Below are 21,298 nucleotides of genomic sequence, written 5' to 3'. Positions count from 1 at the left end.
CACATGCCTCGTCATGGCATGGTCAAAAAAATTTTAATTTTAAAAAATCAGTCTGGGGAATTATTTTTGTAAAATATTTTCTGTTTTCTTGGACAAGTGCTCAGGCAATGGAGCCAGGGCAAGTAGGCTGACTGGGGTTGGTGCTGACAGCCCAGAATGAACTGACCTGATGGAGAAAGTGCTGTCAGACCAGAGAGAAAAGGAGGAAGAGGAAGTTCCAGTCGCAAAACACTGTCAGACGCCAGTGTCCCTTGTCCTGCCCTGGAGAAGTCCTGCTACACAGAGGAGTTGGCTTACACAGCGATAACACAACTTTTTTCAGCCAGGGTACAGACGCCATCTGGAATATGTTTGTGTTAAGTGCAATCTGTAAGGCTGGTCTGGTTGTAAAATGTGGTAAAAGCCAATTTGGACTTCAGAGTTCAAATATTTGGGATAGAAGGTGGGACAACAAAATCCTTTGTAAGATAAGATCAGTGCTGTTAGGGACTGGAAGTCTCCCAGAACGGAGGGAGAGCCAGGTAATTCTGAGGACAATCAGGGCATTTGAAGAGCACACTTATTTCAAGACCTTATCTAGATCATGAGCACAAAAAAGTACTTGATAAAGTTATCTGCTCCTCGTTGGAGGAATCAATTGGTTTAGAAAAGCTGAAACTGTCTTGGATGTCTTTACTGGTTTAATGAGCCCAGACTTTTCAAAATCCTTCCCTGTGATCATGATTTTTTGTTTTTTCCCCCATACATTATTTACTGGATTGAGGTAGTTTTAGCTTAAAGCCACAAAAATGTAAAGCAGCTTATAACAGATCCCTCTAGACAACAATTGCCAAAGGATCGGGGTACCTCTTCTCTCTGGAAGAAGTGTTTTAGCCATTATTTGGGTTTCTGCTAAACCCAGGCCACAAATATTTGGCCCAAAAAGACTGCATAAAGATTGTGCAAACGGTATTTGAGATAAATATCCAATGTGTCTCTTGACAAGAGATGATCACGGCAGACAGAAAGCAGTCTCCTAAGCTTATTGGGGCTACGTGGCCAGGTGCTAAGCTCAAACGTCAGGTGGACACACCGCGGTGGGGAGAAGGGAACAAGACTCAGGGAGTCCAGGTGAAAGCCCCCAGCACAGAATGTTCAGGACCCTCGTGGAAACCATGCAACTTCTAGGTCTACCAGTAGAGGGTTGATGGATTAAATTATGGTACAGTCAAAGCATGGGAAGCTGTAAACCATGAAAAGTAATTATGCAGTCTGTACACACAGAATGGAAAATCTCCCACACATATTGTTAACCTCAAAAAAAGCAAGTTAAGAAATGCTGTTTATAATGGGATCCTGTTTTATGTGTGCAGTGTGTATTTTTGATTACATGGTAATCATGGTTACCTCTAGGGAGTGGAGCTGTGTAAAGGATTTTCACTTTTTCCTTTATATTCTTCTATACATCAATCTCTCTCTCTTTTTTTTTTTCTTTTACAGTCAGTATGCACTACTTCTGTTATTTAAATTCTTTAATTTAAAAAGTCAAAAAAGAGGGACTTCCCTGGTGGCCCAGTGCCTAAGACTCCTCACTTCCAATACAAGGGGGCTGGGTTCCACCCCTGGTCAGGAAACTAGATTCCACATGCTGCAACTAAAGACCCAGCGTTCCACAGCTAAGACCCTAAGACCGGGCACAGCCAAATAAATACATTTTTAAGTAAAGTAATTAGCCTCCAATTAAAATAAATTTAAATTAAAAAAAAAAGATTCTAAAAATTAAAGAAAAATAACCATATGAAGCATATGAAATGGGGGGAACATGAACCAAATCTTTAAGAGTGGTTATCTTTGGGGGAATCTTGTTCTTCCTTCTACTTTTCTGCATTCTGCAAATTTTCTAAAAGGATCAAGAATTTTATAATAGAAAAAAATCAAATAAATCTTTTGAGAACACTTCAGATGTAGAGAATAGTGTGAACTGCTGCTGCTGCTAAGTCGCTTCAGTCGTGTCCGACTCTGTGCAACCCCAGAGATGGCAGCCCACCAGGCTCCCTCGTCCCTGGGATTCTCCAGGCAAGAACACTGGAGTGGGTTGCCATTTCCTTCTCCAATACATGAAAGTGAAAAGTGAAAGTGAAGTCGCTCAGTTGTGTCTGACTCTTAGCGACCCCATGGACTGCAGCCTATCAGGCTCCTCCGTCCATGGGATTTTCCAGGCAAGAGTACTGGAGTAGGGTGCCGTTGCCTTCTCCATAGTGTGAACAGTATGCTACTATTCATATTAAAAAGTACTTAAGAGATTTCCCTGGCAATCCAGTAATTGAAACTTCATGCTCCCAACGCAAGAGGCTCGGGTTCAATCCCTGGTCAGGGAACTAAATCCCACAATTAAAGATCCCTACATGCTGCATACCACAACTAAGACCCAGTGCAACCAAATAAATAAACATTAAAAATAAATCTTATTGTTGATTTATGAGGCCATTTTATAGGATCCTGCTTGGCCATACCTCAAAAAACCATGAGCCCTATCAAAGCAGATCTCAACACCCCTCCCTGGTCAAAGGCCTATCTCAAACCTCTTACCCTCTGGTCTTCACACCCTGCTTGTCACCTGCTTCCTGATCCATGTGGCTTCTCATCTCTGTCCTTCTCACTACTGCCTCCCCCTCACCCCTCTGACCTGACACTCAGCACTGTCTCCCCACCTTGGTTCTTTTGCTTCAAACATCATGTGTCATCTTCTCCCAGTTAGGTTGCTTTTGGCTCCCAGGACAGACACACTCAGTCTCTCTGTCCATCTCCACACAGGCCCTCTCTGGCGAAGCCCCTTCCGCATTTTCCCCAACAAATAAGGACATTCCATGAGTTAAAGCCAGTTCTAGAAGCCTGGGAAGCCACTCTTACTATAGGGGCTTGCTGATGACAAGGAGCCCAAACCTATCAAGAAGAAAGTGATTTCCTTCCTATTAGGAAAATGTTGTCATCAGAAGGGTTGTCATCTCTGTAGAAGACCACCTTACCAAGTTCCTCTTTTTATTTCTCTCTTCTGCATCTTATCTGGGAAGGAGGCAGGGCTCCAGGGTGTAACAGTTCACTTACAGAGCAACAGGGGGCAAGGAATCGTCACTGGACACATCCCCTGTGCCCATCTTGGTTCTTAGCACACGGAAGGCACTCACTATGTATTTTTGAATAACTAATGAATAGACTGGTTAAACTGAAAACCTGGTGATATGAGAATGTCATGATTCTACAACTATAGGAGAGGGTGCGACCTGAGAGCCCCACTGCCTCTCGGGAAAGCCCCCTCAGTGGCTCAGGGTTGGGATGATTTCGCTGAGCCACCATGGCCACCTAGTGGCAGGACACCCACATCACTGGTATAGTAGGTGACAGCGGATTTTCTATTTTTAATCGGTTGTTTTTTGTTTTGTTCTGTTTTTTTTAAGACTAAGAAGTGGGAGGAAACATATTACGGGGTAAGAGAGAATCAGAGGAATGGAAAGGAGGAACCAGGAGACGGGAGTTAAAATTTTCAGGAGGGTTGGGGAAGGGAAAGGCGCCATAGAAAGGACGAGCAGAGGAGGAGAGGGGCGGGGAGGGTCTCCTACTTGTCAAAGTTCACGTCCAGCATGCCCGCCTTCTCCTGGCTGATTCGTAGCAATGGCGTGTCCAGCCGCCGAATGCAGTCCTTGTCCAGTGTGGCTGTCCAGTCTTGGAAGGTTTTTCGCACCAATTCATCAATGGCCTGAACCATCTGCTGGTAGGTGTGCACACTCTCCTCTCCGGTCCCGATGTGGGGCAGGAAATGAGCATTAGAAAGACACTGTGGAGGAGAACCAGGGATGCTGGGATCCACCTGCCACGTTCCTCCGTGTTATCATCGCCCTGAGAGCCCTATTCCCCTCCCCAACACACACACCCCGATTATATGTGTAAGGCAGAGCATGGAGGTCGATTTTGACTACTGGGAGGGAAGGGAGAGCCAGAAGGAAAGGTGAGAGGAAGCAGGCACAGCGAAAGAGGTATAGTCTAAATGAAGACAGGGAAGGGGAAGGTGCGAGGAACTCGGAGAGCAGCATTGTCATATACGGGCTTCCCAGGCGGCTCAGTGGTAAAGAATTCACCTGCCAATGCAGGAGACCAGGAGACATGGATTCGATTCCTGGGTGGGGGAGATCCCCTGGAGAAGGAAATGGCAACCCACTCAAGTATTCTTGCCTGCAAGATCCCATGGACAGAGGAGCCTGGGAGACTACAGTCCACAGGGTCGCAAAGATTCGGACACAACTAAGCAACTAAGTACACATGCACACCTTGTCATACATACGCTACCGTGTGTAAAATAGATAGCTAGTGGGAATCTGCTGTGTAACACAGGGAGCTCAGCTCAGTGTGCTATGATGACCTAGAGGGGTAGAATGGGGGCCGGGTGTGGAAGGGAGGTCCAAGAGGGAGGGGATATATGGATACACATAGCTGATTTACTTTGCTGTACAGTAGAAGCCAACACAACACTGTGAAACAAACATACTCCAATAATAAAATAAAATAAGAAAGAGAAGCACAAACATTCAGCTTGAGGAAAACAGTTGGGAAAAGAAAGTCAATTACAGGAGGTGAAGGATTTAAGAGACACATGGTCAAAAACAAGCATGAGCCCTTCCTCAGGACAGGCCAGTTCCTCTGACATGCCCCTTGCATCCACTTAGTCTCAGGTCAGGAAACCTCTCCAGGGAGATGCTCTGGACTGGCCCCCAGGGCTCCCACCCACCAGCCTGGGGCCCAGCCTGCAAACTCTGTCATGGCATCGAGAACAAGTTCTGGGAAAGGCCAGGCTTACGTTCATGACTCTGTCGATGCGACGCCGTAGGATGCGCACCCAGTGGGCCTGCCCTGAGTACTGAGCCATGTAGGGCTCCAGGTAGGGCCACTTCTTGTTCAGCTCACGGTTTACGAGTGCAAGCTCACTATTGAACAGCATGTAGAGGTCCACGGCCTTCTTGTCATATGTTCGCTTGATGGCCTGACGAAGAAGAGGAAGTAAATGACATGACCAGGGATATGGGGTCCCTGCAGCTCCCCATCCTGGAAGAAAGCTAAACCCCTGCCATGGGAGTCCTCCCCCCAAGCCCTCCGGACGCCAGGGGGAGGGGGCGGGCAGAGACAGAGGAAGAAAAGAAGCGCTGGCAGTTTAGGACATGGGCGAGAGCACAAATGGAGGTTGGATGGCATCTGGAAGGACCAGGAGGACGTGACAGAAAGCTCAAGCGAACCAGGGGTGGAGGAAGGAAGCTGGTGGGCAGTCCCACCTCTCGGGCCGAGAGCCGATGGAAGGTATCCAGCAGCAGCACCCCATGCTCCACGTCACGGACTAACTCGAAGGCCGAGGTGATCAAGTTCTGAGTCATCACCTCCAGGTCCTTGACTCCAGCCCGGAACCTGCACAGTTAGAGGCGTGTCAAAGGGTGCGCAACGTGGCCTGGCCCCAAGAACCTCCCCTGAATGCGACTCCGATGTTTTATGTACAGAGGGCATCCTCAGTATCAGCACTGAGTGCTTCACACACAGGAATCCATTTAGTCCTCAAAACAACTCAGTGGGGTAGGCTGTATTGCTAACCGGATTTTATAGATGAGGAAACTGAGGTCCAGGCTGGTAGAGCAATCTGTCCAGAGTCATGTTAACTAGTCTGTGGCAGAACCGGGACCCAAGGCCAGTAAGGCTGGCTGTGGCACCCTGCGTCTGAGCAGCCACCATGCGCTTCCCCTGTTCGCCCCCTATTTCTGACCTGCTGCCCCCACACTCCGCTCTGGTCTCCCCTGCCCCCCTTCCCTGTCTATGGAGGGGGTGGTCTGTGACCCTCTCACCTATTGTAGTCTTCATGCCAAGAGGTGTTCTTGACATCCAGGATGCCCCCGCGGACGGCTCGCAGCACGTGCAGGTTTTTGTGAAAGATGTCCTCAATCTCCAGCAAGTTCCGTGTTATCTGGGGCCCCTGGGCACCGAAGAAGCAGGGGAGGGGACCTTGCTTTCCATCTTCCCAGCGGGCAAAATGGTACTGACAGTCACATACCTGCAAAGAAGTCAGCGTGAGGCTTCCTGCCCTCCTGTCTGAGTCTTCCTGTCCCAAGTTCTTTGGTTTAGCTTGTGTTGTGGTTGTTCAGTTGCTAAGTCATGTCCCACTCTTTACGACTCCATGGACTGCCCCAGGCCAGGCTTCCCTGTCCCTACTGGTTTAGCTTAAAATGGCTAAAAAACTAAGGAGGATCCACCAGATGCAAGGGGCTTCTGGGGTGAATTTTACCTGCACAATGAAATATGAAAAAAAATTTGGCCTTGGAGTACAAAATGAAGCAGGGCAAAGGCTAATAAGAGTTTTGCCAACAGAATGCACTGGTCATAGAAAACACTCTCTTCCAACACAAGAGATGACTCTACACATGGACATCACCAGATGGTCAATACCAAAATCAGACTGATTGTATTCTTTGCAGCTGAAGATGGAGAAGCTCTATACTGTCAGCAAAAACAAGACTGGGAGCTAACTGTGGCTCAGATCATGAACTCCTTATTGCCAAATTCAGACTTAAATTGAAGAAAGCAGGGAAAACCACTAGACCATTCAGGTATGACCTAAATCAAATCCCTTATTATTATACAGTGGAAGTGACAGATTCAAGGGATTAGATCTGATAGACAGAGTACCTGAAGAACTATGGACCGAGGTCCGTGACACTGTACAGGAGGCAGGGATCAAAACCATCCCCAAGAAAAAGAAATGCAAAAAGGCAAAATGGTTGTCTGAGGAGGCCTTACAAATAGTTGAGAAAAGAAGAGAAGCTAAAGACAAAGGAGAAAAGGAAAACTATACCCCTGTGAATGCAGAGTTCCAAAGAATAGCAAGGAGAGATAAGAAAGCCTTCCTCAGTGATCAATGCAAAGAAATAGAGGAAAACAATAGAATGGGAAAGACTAGAGATCTCTTCAAGAAAAATTAGAGATACCAAGGGAACATTTCATGCAAAGATGGGCACAATAAAGACTAGAAATGGTATGGACATAACAGAAGCAGAAGATATTAAAAAGAGGTGGCAAGAATATACAGAAGAACTGTACAGAAAAGATCTTCACGACCCAGATAACCACGATGGTGTGATCACTCACCTAGACCAGGCATCCAGGAATGAGAAGTCAAGTGAGCCTTAGGAAGTATCACTATGAACAAAGCTAGTTGATGTGATGGAATTCCAATTGAGCTATCTCAAATCCTAAAAGATGAGGCTGTGAAAGTGCTGCACTCGATATGCCAGCAAATTTGGAAAACTCAGCAGTGGCCACAGGACTGGAAAAGGTCAGTTTTCATTCCAAATCCCAAGGAAAGGCAATGCCAAAGAATGCTCAAACTACCGCACAATTGCACTCATCTCACTAGCAAAGTAATGCTCAAAATTCTCCAAGTCAGGCTCCAAAAGTACATGAACTGAGAACTTCCAGATGTTCAAGCTGGATTTAGAAAAGGCAGAGGAACCAGAGATCAAATTGCCAACATCCACTGGATCATGGAAAAAGCAAGAGAGTTCCAGAAAAACATCTACTTCTGCTTTATTAACTATGCCAAAGCAACAAACTGTGGAAAATTCTTAAAGAGATGGGAATACAAGATCACCTTACCTGCCTCCTGAGAAATCTGTATGCAGGTCAAGAAGCAACAGTTAGAACTGTACATAGAACAACAGACTGGTTCCAAATAGGGAAAGGAGTACATCAAGGCTGTATATTGTCACCCTGCTTATTTAACTTACATGCAGAGTACATCATGTAAAATGCTGGCCTGGATGAGCACAAGCTGGAATCAAGATTGCCAGCAGAAATATCAATAACCTCAGATACACAGATGACACCACCCTTATGGCAGAAAGTGAAGAACTAAAGAGCCTCTTGATGAAAATGAAAGAGAAGAGTGAAAAAGTTGGGTTTACACTCAACATTCAAAAAACGAAGATCATGGCATCTGGTCCCATCACTTCATGGCAAATAGATGGGGAAACAATGGAAACAGTGAGAGACTTTATTTTCTTGGGCTCCAAAATCACTGCAGATGGTGAATGCAGCCATGAAATTAAAAGACATTTGCTCCCTGGAATAAAAACTATGACAAACCTAGACAGCATATTAAACAGCAGAGACATTACTTTGCTAACAAAGGTCCATCTAGTCAAAGCTGTGGTTTTTCCAGTAGTCATGTATGGATGTGAGAGTTGTACCATAAAGAAAGCTGAGCACTGAAGAACTGATGCTTTTGAACTGTGGTGTTGGAGAAGACTCTTGAGAGTCCCTTGGACAGCAAGGAAATCCAACCAGTCCATCCTAAAAGAGATAAGTCCTGAATATTCATTGGAAGGACTGATGCTGAAGCTGAAATTCCAGTATTTTGTCCACCTGATGTGAAGAACTGACTCATTGGCAAAGACCCTGACGCTGGAGAAGATTAAAGGCAGGAGGAGAAGGGGACGACAGAGGATGAGATGGTTGGATGGCATCACTGACTCGATGGATGTGAGTTTGAGCAAGCTCCAGGAGTTGGTGATGGACAGGGAAGCCTGGCATGCTACAGTCCATGGGGTTGCAAAGAGGTGGACACAACTGAGCGAATGAACTGAACTGAACTGAAATGAGGCAGTGATAACAGACAAGAGTCTCTGAGCACAGGATGGTGGCCAGGTGCACAGCCATATGATAAGAACCAAAGAGGCAAGTTTTGTGTGTAGCCTCACGCCCAGCCCCAGCTCCCCCAGCTCCCCCAGCCCCCGGGCCAGGATTCTGGAGCATCTGCTATGGGCTCTCAGTCTCCCTGACAGTCTTCCTACCTCGATGAGGTCCTTGCAGCGTTGTACAAAGGCATCGACCTGGGCAAATATGCTGGTCTGGTCTAGGATCCAGCCCCGGGTGGAGAACCTGTCGTGAGAAAGACTGACCAGTTGGAAGCGGGAACATGAGGCATTTACCTCCCCAGGCCAGGCTAGAACCAGGAGTTCTGGTTCAAAGGGAGCCTGAGAAAATGAGACCCCAGGAAACAGTTTTTCTGAACGCCAAGTAAAGAAACACAAGGTGAGGAGAGCCAGAGAGAAAAAGAAAACATCTTGGTTCTAAGAAAGAGTTTGGTGGTGGTGGTGGCGGTGGTTTAGTCTCTAAGTCATGTCTGGCTCTTGCAACCATATGGACTGTAGCCCTCTAGGCTCCTCTGTCCATGGGATTTCCCAGGCAAGAATACTGGAGTGGGTTGCCATTTCCTCCTCCAGAAGAGAAAGTTTACACACAATGAAATTTTAGACTTTAGAGCCAAGGAAGGAGGAAAAGACCAGGAGGGATTCCTGGGTTGAGGGAGGGGAGGTTACTTAGAGTTAGGAGGACCTAGGACTGCGAGCTAGAATATCTGCGTCCAGAGAGAAAACTCGGACCATGTAAAAACGCTACAAAAAAAAAAATACAGTCCACAGGCTTAAAGTACAAGCAGAAGAGATCAAAATCTCCCCACTCCAAGAGTGACAAGCGGTAACACACAGGATGTCCAGATATGTCGTACTGAGTATGTGTCTGCACAGCCCGAAGGTAGTGGTCCTTCCAGGCGTGACAGCAAGAGATGCAGCCTTGCAGGTCCTCCTTGCTAGAGATGACATAGCCCTCAAAGATGCGGTCCAGGGAGATGGCATGGCAGCACAGGCGAATGATCTCATTGCTCATCTGCGGGAGGAGTCCCGACAATCTCAGTTCGCAGCCTTAGTTGCACCGACCCTCTCTTGGAGCCCCCAAGACCACGCCTCAGGTCTCGGGCTCCTACTTCTTGATACCCATGGCTCCTCTCATCCCTGGTCCTCCACTGCTGGTGCGGCAGCACCTCTGGGTTCCACCTCATTTGCCCACCTCATTTCCAGCCAGTGCTCAGCTCAGCACCCTTTCCCCACTCTTTGCCCCTCCCCCAATGAAATATGCCGGGTTCTGCTCCTCAAAAGCCAGTGTTCCTTCCTATATCTGCCTCTCGCTCACTGCAAGGTCCATCTTTGGCAATGAGAAAGAGCAGGTCTTCCCCTCCTGTACAACTCAGCCTGGGAGTCAGACCTTCCTGGCCCCCTCCCTGTGCTCCATCAACACCTCTTCACAAAGTCCCCCTCTTCCCAACCAGGCTTCATCCATCTGGAAGCAAAGTGTCCAGTCCAGGTCCCAACTCTGAGCCTCACTAAAGCAGATGATGCAGGCAAAGGGCCTATGGTCTCTGTCTGACCCGAACAGCATTGCTCACTACCTTTTCACCATAGATCTGCCCAGTGAATTCCACCTTCTCCAGTAATCTGCATGCTACCAACATGGCCACCCCCTCACCACCCTCTGTTCCACTCTCTGCAGACACACACCTTCCGGAAGAGGGAGGTCAGTCTCTCCCGAGTATTGTAGTGGGGAGAGTTGACCCAGATGATACGGATGAGGCTGATCAGCCTCGGGAGTTTACTAGAGATGTCCTTTGGCCTCATGAATGCCAGTTCCTGGTAAGGCTCCTTCAGGATCGACAAGAAAGTCAGGTTTGACTGTGCTTGACGAGAGCCATCCTGGCAGTAAAGAGAAATCAGGAGAAGACTTAGCCCCTGGAAAGCACAGGTTCAAAGCGAGTGCTTCTGGTCCTCCTCGAATTCCAACCGACCTGCCTTTCCCGGCAAGTGTTCCCAGTTAACGTTACCTAGACCCCATCACCCCAGGTCTCTGCAACCCTTTGGGACCAGAGTGTGTGCGTGCCTACTTTTCCTCACTGACTAGTTTCTAACTCAGGTTTCGTGTCTATTCCTCTAGTTTTTCCCCTTGAACCCAGAACTCTGCACAAGGAGACGCTCAAGAGCTGTTGATCAACTGACCGGACGTCACTTGCATTCATCCCACCTTGTGGCTCCCACCATAGCCCCACCTTCACTACTTTGTTCTCAAAGAGAATTTTATACTTCTCCATTTAACTGTGGCTCAATTCCCCTTAAAGTATGTGGGTGTATGCATAATCGTGTCCAGTTCCATGCAACTCCACGGACTGTAACCCACCAGGCTCCTCTAACCTCTATCTATGGAATTTTTCAGGCAAGAATACTGGAGTGGGTTGCCATTTCCTACCCCAGGGAATGGTCCCAACCCAGGGATCGACCCGTATCTCTGGCATCTCCTGCATTGGCTGGTGAATTCTTTACCACTAGCGCCACCTGGGAAGCCCCAAAACTCCCTTCAGTTCAGTTCAGTTCAGTAGCTCAGTCATGTCCGACTCTGCAACCCTATGGACTGCAGCACACCAGGCCTCCATGAATACCAGTTTCAAATTCCTGCTAGGAAGAGATCACTTCTCTCTTTGTATTCTACAGATATCTCTGATCTCTGTGTGTCACAACACTAATATAATCAGCTTGTCATATTATATAAAATGTAATTTTTAAAAAAATTTTATTTTTGACTATGCTGGATCTTTGTTGCTGCACAGGCTCTTCTCTAGATTAGGCAAGCAGGGGCTACTCTCTAGTTGTGTGTGGCACACTGGTTCTCATTGCAGTGACTTCTCTTGTTGCGGAGGACAGGCTCTAGGGTGCAGAGGCTTCAGGAGTTGTGGCTCCCAGGCTCTAGAGCACATGCTCAACAGTTGTGATACATGAAGTTAGTTGCTCCACGGCATGTGGGATCTTACTAGATCAGGGATCGAACCCACATCTCCTGTATTGGCAAATGGATTCTTTATCACTGAGCCACCAAGTGAAGTGAAAGTCACTCAGTTGTGTTCAACTCTCTGCGACCCCATGGACTACACAGTCCATGGAATTCTCCAGGCCAGAACACTGGAGTGGGTAGCCTTTCCCTTCTACAAGGGATCTGCCCAACCCAGGGATCAAAGCCAGTTCTCCCACATTGCAGGAGGATTCTTTACCAGCTGAGCCACAAGGGAAGCCCCTGAGCCACTAAAGAAGGCTTCAAATGTAAGTTTTTGAAGTGTTTCTTTTGCAGCTCTCTTTGCTGAACTGAATGGGTTCGCCTTTGACCCCAGGCCACACAGTCATCTGTGTTAGCCTTCCTTCTCAGCTGGATTGTAGGGGTTGGGCTCCTAGAGGGCACTCAACATAGTACATTTGGCAAGTAACTAGGTGTCTCTCTAGTTAAACTATAAGCTCCTTGAGGCCTTGTGTTCTACTACGTTTATACTCTCCCACAAGCCCAAGTCTAAGCACTGGGTGCGTCTATCTCTGCAACTGATGAATATGTTGACTCTCTCTTCTTAGTGCCTTACATTATCCCCTCACTGGGCACTTTCTGCCAAGTCTGCATCCTTCGATCCACTCACAAACCTGGATCTGCTGGGCCAGCTTCATGAAGGGCGCCAGATAGGATGACTTGGCGAGACGCAGGATGGACTCGATGTGCTTCACTCCTGGCTTCACCAGCTGTTTGCTGATGCCAGACAGGTCCATGCATCGGTTGCGCCAAAACTCAATCTCCTCCAAAGGACCTAAGTTTTCTCCTGTCTCCACTGATTCCTGGGCACTGAGCACCTCCTTTATCTGCCGTGTCCAGTGGATCATGGAGGCTGCCGGGGAGAGGACAAAACCTCTTGCATGTCCTTGCAGCGCTCCCCACTTTCATCCTTCCCTCCACCCGCAACAGAACCCTCCTAACCCACCTCCTGTCCCAGCCTCTGGGCTGCCCATCCCTACTCCTCCCCCTCAGGAGCCCTGACACAGGAGCAACGCCAGCCACTCACTCTCTAGTCGCTGCACCAGCTCTTTGTCTTTAACCACGACCTCAGGCTTCATGTTCATGGCTTCTGTGGGGATGTAGAGGACGGTGTGCCCCTCCAGCTTATACCGAGTGTCTGAGGAAACGAAAGAACCAGGAGAGTTCACAGAGGGTGATGGGTTTATGCCACCCTAGTTCCTATCATGGCTGATGATCTGGGGCCCAGGAGCTATGTGCATCTCAGGAGAGCAGGCAGGAGAAACTAGGACTCATGCTTTTTTGCCATCAGGAAAATGACAGAAGGCAAGAGGGAAAACCTTGTTGAGATGTTGTAAGAGACTGTCATAAAATGAGGTCTGAGAGCAATACAATACCCTCGACACTCTCTTCCAGGACACAAGCACTCCCCTGCTGCCCCCACACTACCTCCAGTTTCCCTAACCCCACATGTACTCTTGGAAATTTCCAACTCCAAGCAAGTCTGGGCAACTGTTGGACCACAGAAAACTATATCCAGATTAGAAGGCACACTGCGGACCCTGTTTCACTCATTCAGCAAACGCATTCCAAGCACCTACTCTGTGCCAAGCAACGCAGGTACTCAGGATCAATCTCCCACCTGCCTCACTCGCTCTACTATTGGTGGGGAATGGGGAGAAAACAGGCACCCCGGCCATTCCGCTTACCTGTCAGGCAGGCCAAGAACCTGTGCAGGTGAGAAGCAAAATGATTTCGAATGCTCTCAGGCCAGGTTGTGTTTTTAAAGATCTGAGGAGCAAAGACGCCACTGAGCAGCCGAAGCAGGGCTGGGATGTAGGCACCCCGCACTGTCCCAAACTGCACCGTCTCCTCAAAGTTCTCTGGAGTGATGGGGACCGGGGCTTGGCGAATAAAGTAGACAATCTGGTTCTGGGTCTGCATGGAAGACAGTAGAGCAGAGTTCAGGGTCCAGGCCCAGCCATGCTACCCAAGGGAATCTGAGGCTCCAGTCATGAAACCCTGGTCGCATCCCTTTAGCATATCCTGATCCTTCTCCAAATATAAGAAACACGAGATATTTCCTGTTCTTGTCAGGGACACAACAGTTTCTGTATCCAGAGGGTTGTGGAGGAAATGCAGAGAGCACTCCTTGAGGGTAAAGACTGCGTATTCTCTACAGAACCTAGCAGTGACTGGGACACACTAGATGCTCCATAAATGACAGATGGATGGATAAATGGAATGAAAAAGATACAGGAAAAGCAGAAAGGAGATGAACCAAAGGTAAGAGACAATTGTCTAAGGTTTTTCTTTCACTTGCATAACTTTTCCCCCAATTTTTTTCTTGACCATGATGCATGTGGGTTCTTAGTTCACTGACTAGGGATTAAATCAGCACCTTCTGTATTGGAAGTTTAGAGTCTTAACCACTGGACTTCCAGGCAAGTCCCTCCCCTCATTTTTCATTTATCTTGCAGTTTTGTTTATGCTGAGTTTTTATTGTTGTTTACATTAAAAAATGCATAACTTTCATGTTGTTAAAACTTCTTAGTTTCTGACTTCTACATGGTTAGAAAAGTCATTCCTACTCTAAGAACAGTTTCACTGTTTTTTTCTTTAGTGCTTTTGTAACTACTCTTTATAATTTATTTAACTTTAAAAACTGAAAATAAAGTACAAAGAAGAAATTCATAATCATTCATCTTCCCGTTACCCAGAATTAAATTTTGGCATTTTGTATTTATTTTTTAAAAAGATAAACAACTATTATTTTTGTTAAAATTATGTTAATTATAAATATCTGAAACAATGCAGAAAAGTACACAGATAAAAATTTAAATGTCGTTAAAATTCCACCATTTAGACACTAATCATTATCATTAGAGAAAATATTATTCTAGACATCTCTTGTAGATATATATACAGAAAAATAAAAAATTATTTCAAAATAGGATCATGCTATTGCTTTAGGATCATGCTATTTTAAAATATTGAATTTAATGGAATAAAAAGACATTGATAAATTGTTGAGCTCCAAATAAATGTTTCTTTAGCTGTAAGAGAGATTTCTTCCTAAAAGACCCCTTTCTAAGGTTATAAGAAAGATTATGAAAAATATTAAGAGGTTAGTTTTCTCCAGGATTCCCTGGTGGTCCAGTGGTTAGAACTTAGCACTGCCATTGCTGTTGGCCCAGGTTCAACCCCTGGTCAGGCAACTAAGATCCCGCAAGCCAAGTAGCTGAAAAACAAAGGTTAGTTTTCTCATTACCTTTCAACTTTAATTTCAACTGACTCACTGCTTTGAAAGGTAGGAACATGGGCATGCATCCTCATACTTTCTCTCATTGTCTTACCACTTCCCAATTTTTGTTATACTATTATTTTGACATGCCCTTCATCTAGATCGACTAATTGTTAACATTTTGCCACATGTGTGCATGATTGCACTCTCTTCTCTCTCCATCTCTGTCTCTCATCCTCTCTGTCTCTGCTGAGCCATTTCAGAGCTGGTAGCAGACGTTATAAAACTACACCCTTACATACTTCAGCATATGGCTCCTAAAAGTGAGGATATTCGCCAACACTCCCCAAACTGTAATTATCACACTCAGAAAATTGAACTTCATTTAATACTTTACATAATACACAGTTCACATTCAAATTTTCCCAGTGGTCCAAATAATGTCATTTACAGCTGCTTTCTTCCCACCCAGGATCCAATTCAGATCACACAAGGTTTCTTTCTTTCATGACAGTGATATTTCTAATACTCCGGGCCAGTTGATTTTCAAAACGTCCCTTAATTTTAATTTATCGGATTGTTTCCTCATTATTAGATGCAAGTTAAATATTCTTGGCAGGAATACCACATAGGTGATGTTTCCAAAGAATTAATTTCCTTAAATGTAATCAGCTTAACTAAGACATGTGTTGACATTAAACATTGTGTAACAAGTTTTTGTGGAATAAAGTATGTCCTTTCAGTTCCCCCATTCAGTTCCTTCAGCCGTTCAGGGAAATTCTCTGTATTCTATTTTAAAATTTATATTTTGTTTCATTAGCTGGCTCCCTATGTTAGATTACTGTGTCTGTCTTTCACATCTATCAACTTCTAATTGTATTGTCATTGGTTTTTTTCTTTTCCCTACACTGTAATTATCTCAAGCCTCTCTTCTATGTCCATTCATATTTTCAGCAATAGTTATTCAGTCCCTTGCTGTTTCTAACCTACTAGTTTTAACATGTAAACATGCTGCTTTATTTATTTCAAAAATCTGCAACCGCTTTTATTTCATTCTCACATTTTATTGTTTCGTCGCTCAGCTTTTTAAAAAATTAAACTCGTATTAAAACATGATGCTGGTGTGAAAAACTGCCTTCTGTTCAGTTACATTTTCCTCACGTGCACGCTTTGTTCTGCTCTCTTTCTTCCTTGATGTAGTATGCCTGCAGTTGCCCTGCAATTCCTTTTCACTTGCCTCCTGCTTGCTCCGCTCTCTGAATTCATTCCTTCTGCTTTTAAGTGCTGTGGGTGACTTCCTGATGTCCCACTGTGAAAGCCCAGTTTGACTTCCCCATTGAAGTTAAAGCGAAATGACTGGGTATTTTAGGTTTCGTTCACTTTTCTCTAGACTAAAATAATAGCGTGAGGGGATGGGCAGGTAGGTAAGACCAATTTAAAACAGTGTAAAATCTTTGTTAAAATGCATAGGCTCTTTCTCTCTCTTCAGATTTTGTTAAATACTCTGAGGTTCACTCCATGTCACTGCTGGTGGTGGTGAGGAGGGGTGTCCACCATTCCTGCAGGGACAACAGTTTCCTTAAATCAGTGCAGAGACCTTTCAGATTTTGCTTCTTTCCTAGTTTGTTTACTCTTGGGTGCTTGTTTTTATTTGTTTTTCTGGCTTTACTTTTTGCTATTGTTCCAAGTATTCAAAAGAAATAATTTCTTAAGGAAGTTTTTCAACTGTCCTTCTTGCCCTACAATTAAATCCGTGATCTATTTAGAATTTATTTATCTGGGGCTGTGCTGGGTCTTCATTGCTGCGAGGGTTTTTCTCTCCTTGTGGCGAGCAGGGGCCACTCTCCAGTTGCGGTGCGTTGGCCTCTCTTCGCGCTGACTTATCTTGCTGTGGAGCGCTGGCTGTACCGCACAGGCTCAGCAGTTGCGGCACCTTGGCTTAGTTGCTCCCTGGCATGTGGGATCGTCCCGGATCAGGGATCAAACTGTGTCTACTGCATCGGCAGGCGGATTCTTTACCACTGAGCCACTGGGGACGCCCTAGAATATATTCTGGCATGCTAAAAAGGCTTTTTTCAGCTTTGCCAACTCATAATTGACAAATTAAAATTGTTTAAGGTGTACACCCTGCTGTTTTGTGGCTTCCTGGTGGCTCAGCTGATAAAGAATCTGCTTGCAATGTGGGGGACCTGGGTTCGATCCCTGGGTTGGGAAGATCCCTTGGAGGAGGGCATGGCACCCCACTCCAGTATTCTTGCCTGGAGAATCCCCATAGACACAGGAGCCTGGTGGGCTACAGTCCACGGGGTCACAAAGAGTCAGACATGACTGAGCCACTTTTACTTTCCTTGCTGTTTTGATATAAATGTGCACTGAGAAATGATCACTACAATCAAGTTAATTAACATATCTATTATTCCATATGGTTACCATTCTCATTTCTTTTTGTAGTGAGAACACTTAAGATCTACCCTTTAGCAAATCATACAGTAATATTAACTACAGTTACCACACTGTATATTAGATCTCCAGAACTTATTAACTTTGCATAAATGAAATTCTGTATCATTCCCCCCCCTCAGTCTTACTGAAATATAATTGACCTATAACATTGTATTAATTTAAGGTATACAATGTAATGCTTTGATATGTATATATATTGCAAAAATGATTTCCACAATAAGTCCAGCTAACATTTATCAGCTTACATAGTTACAATTTTTTTATCAGAACTTTTAAAATCTACTCCTTTAGCAACTTTCAAATATATAATCCACTATTGTTAATTAGAATCACCATGCTGTACTGTACATCACATCCCCAGAACTTATAACTGGAAGTTTGTACCTTCTGGCCAACTTCACCCATTTTCTGTACTCCCTCACCCCCAACTCTGGCAACCACCAATCAGTCCTTTTTCCCTCCTCTGGTTCTCAATCTGTGCCGTTCTCTGTTCCTATGAGTTTTTTTTTTTTTTCCTCCAGATTTCACATATAAGTGAGATCATACAGTATTTGTCTTTCTCTGTATTATTGCACTAAGCATAATACCCTCCAAGTCCACCTGAAAGTGAAAGTGAAGTCGCTCAGTCGTGTCCAGCTCTTTGCGACCTCATGGACTGTAGCCTACCAGGCTCCTCTGTCCATGGGATTTTCCAGGCAAGAGTACTGGAGTGGATTGCCATTTCCTTCTCCAGGGGATCTTCCTGACGCAGGGATTGAACCCAGGTCTCCCACATTGTAGACAGACGCTTTACCATCTGAGCCACCAGGGAAGTCCAAGGCCACCTATATTGTTGCAAATGGCAAGATATTTTTTCTTTCTCATTGCTGAATAATATTCCATTGTGTGTGTATGTATGGTGTGTGTGTGTGTGTGTGTGTGTATACACATATACATTTTCTTTATCCACTCATCCAATGATGGACACTTAAGCTGATTCCATATATTAGCTATTATAAATAGTACTATAATGTACATGGGGGTGCCGATATTTCTTCGAGAGTGATTTCGTTTCCTCTGGATACATACCCAAAAGTGGAATTGCCAGATCATACGGTAGTTCAAATTTTTTTTTGAAGCACCTCCATACTGTTTTCCACAACTGCACCAATTTACATTCCCAGTGCACAAGGGCTCCCTTTTCTCCACACCTTCATCAATATTTGTCATCTCCTGTCTTTTTGACGACAGCCATTCTAACAGGCATGAGGTGATACCTCATTGTGGTTTGGATTTGAATTTCTCTGATTAGTGACACTGAGCACCTTTTCAGATTCCTGTTGGCCATTTGTATATCTTCTTTGGAAAAATGTCTTTTCAATTCTTCTGTACCTTTTTAAATCAGATTGTTTGTTTCTCGCTATTAAACTGTATGAGTTCTTTATGTATATTTTGGACATGTATTCAAATCTTATCAGATATAGGATTTGCAAATATTTCCTCCCATTCATAGTCTGCCTTTTCATTTTGTTGATGATTTTCCTTTGCTGTGTAAGAAGCTTCCTAGTTAGATATAGTCCCACTTGTTTATTTTTGCTTTTGTTGCCTTTGTTGTAGTGACAGAAAACGTGTACCCTTTGATCAACAGCTCCCTTTTTCCCTCTTGCCCCAGCTATCTACATTTTTTAAATGGAAAACCTTTGTTTTCCATGTTTCCCAATTCTATTCATGGAATAATCCATCTTTCCCCACAGATTTTAAATGCTACTTTTGTAGAAAATGCTTGCCTATATGTTTCATTTCTTTCTGCTTCTTTCCTGTTGCTTACATAATACATATTCCTGCCCCGGTCTATTTTCAGTTCAGTTCAGTCGCTCAGTCGTGTACGACTCTTTGCAACCCCATGAACCACAGCACGCCAGGCCTCCCTGTCCATCACCAACTGCCATAGTCTACCCAAACCCATGTCCATTGAGTCGGTGATGCCATCCAACCATCTCATCCTCTGTCGTCCCCTTCTCCTCCTGCCCCCAATCCTTCCCAGCATCAGGGTCTTTTCCAATGAGTCAGCTCTTCGCATCAGGTGGCTAAAGTGGAGTTTCAGCTTCAACATCAGTCCTTCCAATGAACACCCAGGACTGATCTTTAGGATGGACTGGTTGGATCTCCTTGCAGTCCAAGGGACTCTCAAGAGTCTTCTCCAACACCACAGTTCAAAAGCAATTCTTCAGTGCTCAGCTTTCGTTATAGTCCAACTCTCACATCCATACATGATTACTGGAAAAACCATAGCCTTGACTAGATGGACCTTTGTTTTAATTGCTCTTATTTATTTATTTTTGGCTGCACTAGGTCTTCATTGCTACATCCAGGCTTTCTCTAGTTGCGGTGAGTGGAGGCTACTCTCCAGTTGCTCAGTGTTCGGGCTTCTTATTTCAGTGGCTTCTCTCATTGCAGATCATGGGCTCTAGGATGCTCACACTTCAGTAGTTGTAGCACTTGGGCTCAGCAGTTACAGCTCATGGGCTCAGGATCTGCGGTTCCCGGGCTCTAGAACACAGGCTCTGTAGTTGTGGCACACGGGCTTAGTTGCCCCAGGTATGTAGAATCTTCCCAGACCAAGGATGGAATCCATGTCCCCTGCATCGGCAGGCAGATTCTTAACCACTGGACCACCAGGCCAGTCCTAATTACTGTAATTTAATAAAAGATTTTCATTCACAGGTCTCCTTCATCACTTTCCTTCTTAATCTTTTTTTTTTTTTTTTTTTTGCTATTTTTCAAGATATACTTTTAAAAATCCTTTACAATACCAATCTAGGGACTGTGGTACTTCGACTGGAGTTGTAATAAAATGGTACATTTAATTGGATGGAATGATCTTCATAATATTAAGATTCCCACTCAGAACAGGATAGGGCTCATCATTTATTTAAATCTTTTTTTTGTAGCCTGCAACAAAGTTGTTTTCCTTCATATACATCCTAAGTTTTTGGCATATTTTTGTTACTTTTCTGAACGAAATTTTTTTGTGTGATGCTTTATAGCCAATTATTGCCAATATACAGGAAAAAGAGATAGCCTATTTTGGGCTTTGCTTAATAAGGAAGCTTTATAAATTGTGTCATTGTGCAGGACCATGCTACTCTTCATTATCACTTCAATTTTTGTATGTGGACCAATAAAAGCCAAGCAATAGCCTTTTTCTTTTCCAAAATTTTATTTCCCCAAATTTCAAACATACGGGAACACTAAAAGCATTTTACAATAATAACCTGTACACCCGCCGCCCATATTCTACCACTAACTTTACTATACATTTGTCTTTTAACTGTTTTCCTACCTGTGGTTTACCTTTCACTAACGTATCCTCCCCACTGTTGAAATAGTTACCTATCTAACTCATGAAAGCCTTTAATAGTTCCCTCTGGAATAAAGCCAAATTCTTTAGCATAACATTCAAGGACCTTCAGAGGCAGACACCAACCCACCTTTTTAGTATCATTTCCCCCAACTCCTTGTTTCTTTGCACATAAAGTGTTCTTTACCTGGATGCTCTTACTCATCCTCGATGAAATCCTACTTACCCTTCATCCCAAACTCAAATATCTCCTCCATCACCAGGCCTTGCCAGCATTCCAGGGGCTACATTAGTTGCTCCCATAAGACTCTTATAAAGCTTCGTCCAGGCATCATAATATATTGTAAATATTTTTTATATGTCTGTCTTCCCCACTAGACCATGAGATCATCAAAAGCAAAACCCTGCCTCACTTCTCTCTGTATTCTGCTGCCTAGCAGGATGTCCCACACACTGTGAGGCTCAACAGACCTTGGGCAGGAGAGATTAGATACAGATGACTGGGGTCTGCGGAACCCGCAGCCCCCTGGGGAGAACAC

General features: G+C 44.9%; 1 protein-coding gene across 1 annotated transcript in view; it reads right to left on the bottom strand.

Annotated features, from left to right (window-relative positions):
- Positions 1-21,298, bottom strand: part of DNAH2 (dynein axonemal heavy chain 2) — a 108,426-nt gene that overhangs the window by 77,065 nt on the left and 10,063 nt on the right. Inside the window, exons 5-14 of the mRNA XM_027518474.1 lie at positions 13,422-13,650; positions 12,761-12,871; positions 12,348-12,586; positions 10,398-10,589; positions 9,572-9,729; positions 8,856-8,943; positions 5,856-6,061; positions 5,298-5,427; positions 4,829-5,011; positions 3,597-3,811 (exon numbers count right to left, since the gene is read on the bottom strand). Of these exons, the coding sequence (XP_027374275.1) occupies positions 3,597-3,811; positions 4,829-5,011; positions 5,298-5,427; positions 5,856-6,061; positions 8,856-8,943; positions 9,572-9,729; positions 10,398-10,589; positions 12,348-12,586; positions 12,761-12,871; positions 13,422-13,650 (1,751 nt within the window). The remainder of the gene's footprint in view (positions 1-3,596; positions 3,812-4,828; positions 5,012-5,297; positions 5,428-5,855; positions 6,062-8,855; positions 8,944-9,571; positions 9,730-10,397; positions 10,590-12,347; positions 12,587-12,760; positions 12,872-13,421; positions 13,651-21,298) is intronic.

This window comes from Bos indicus x Bos taurus, chromosome 19 (assembly GCF_003369695.1).
Source record: "Bos indicus x Bos taurus breed Angus x Brahman F1 hybrid chromosome 19, Bos_hybrid_MaternalHap_v2.0, whole genome shotgun sequence".
Taxonomy (NCBI): domain Eukaryota; kingdom Metazoa; phylum Chordata; class Mammalia; order Artiodactyla; family Bovidae; genus Bos; species Bos indicus x Bos taurus.
This window is presented reverse-complemented; position numbering and strand designations above follow the sequence as displayed.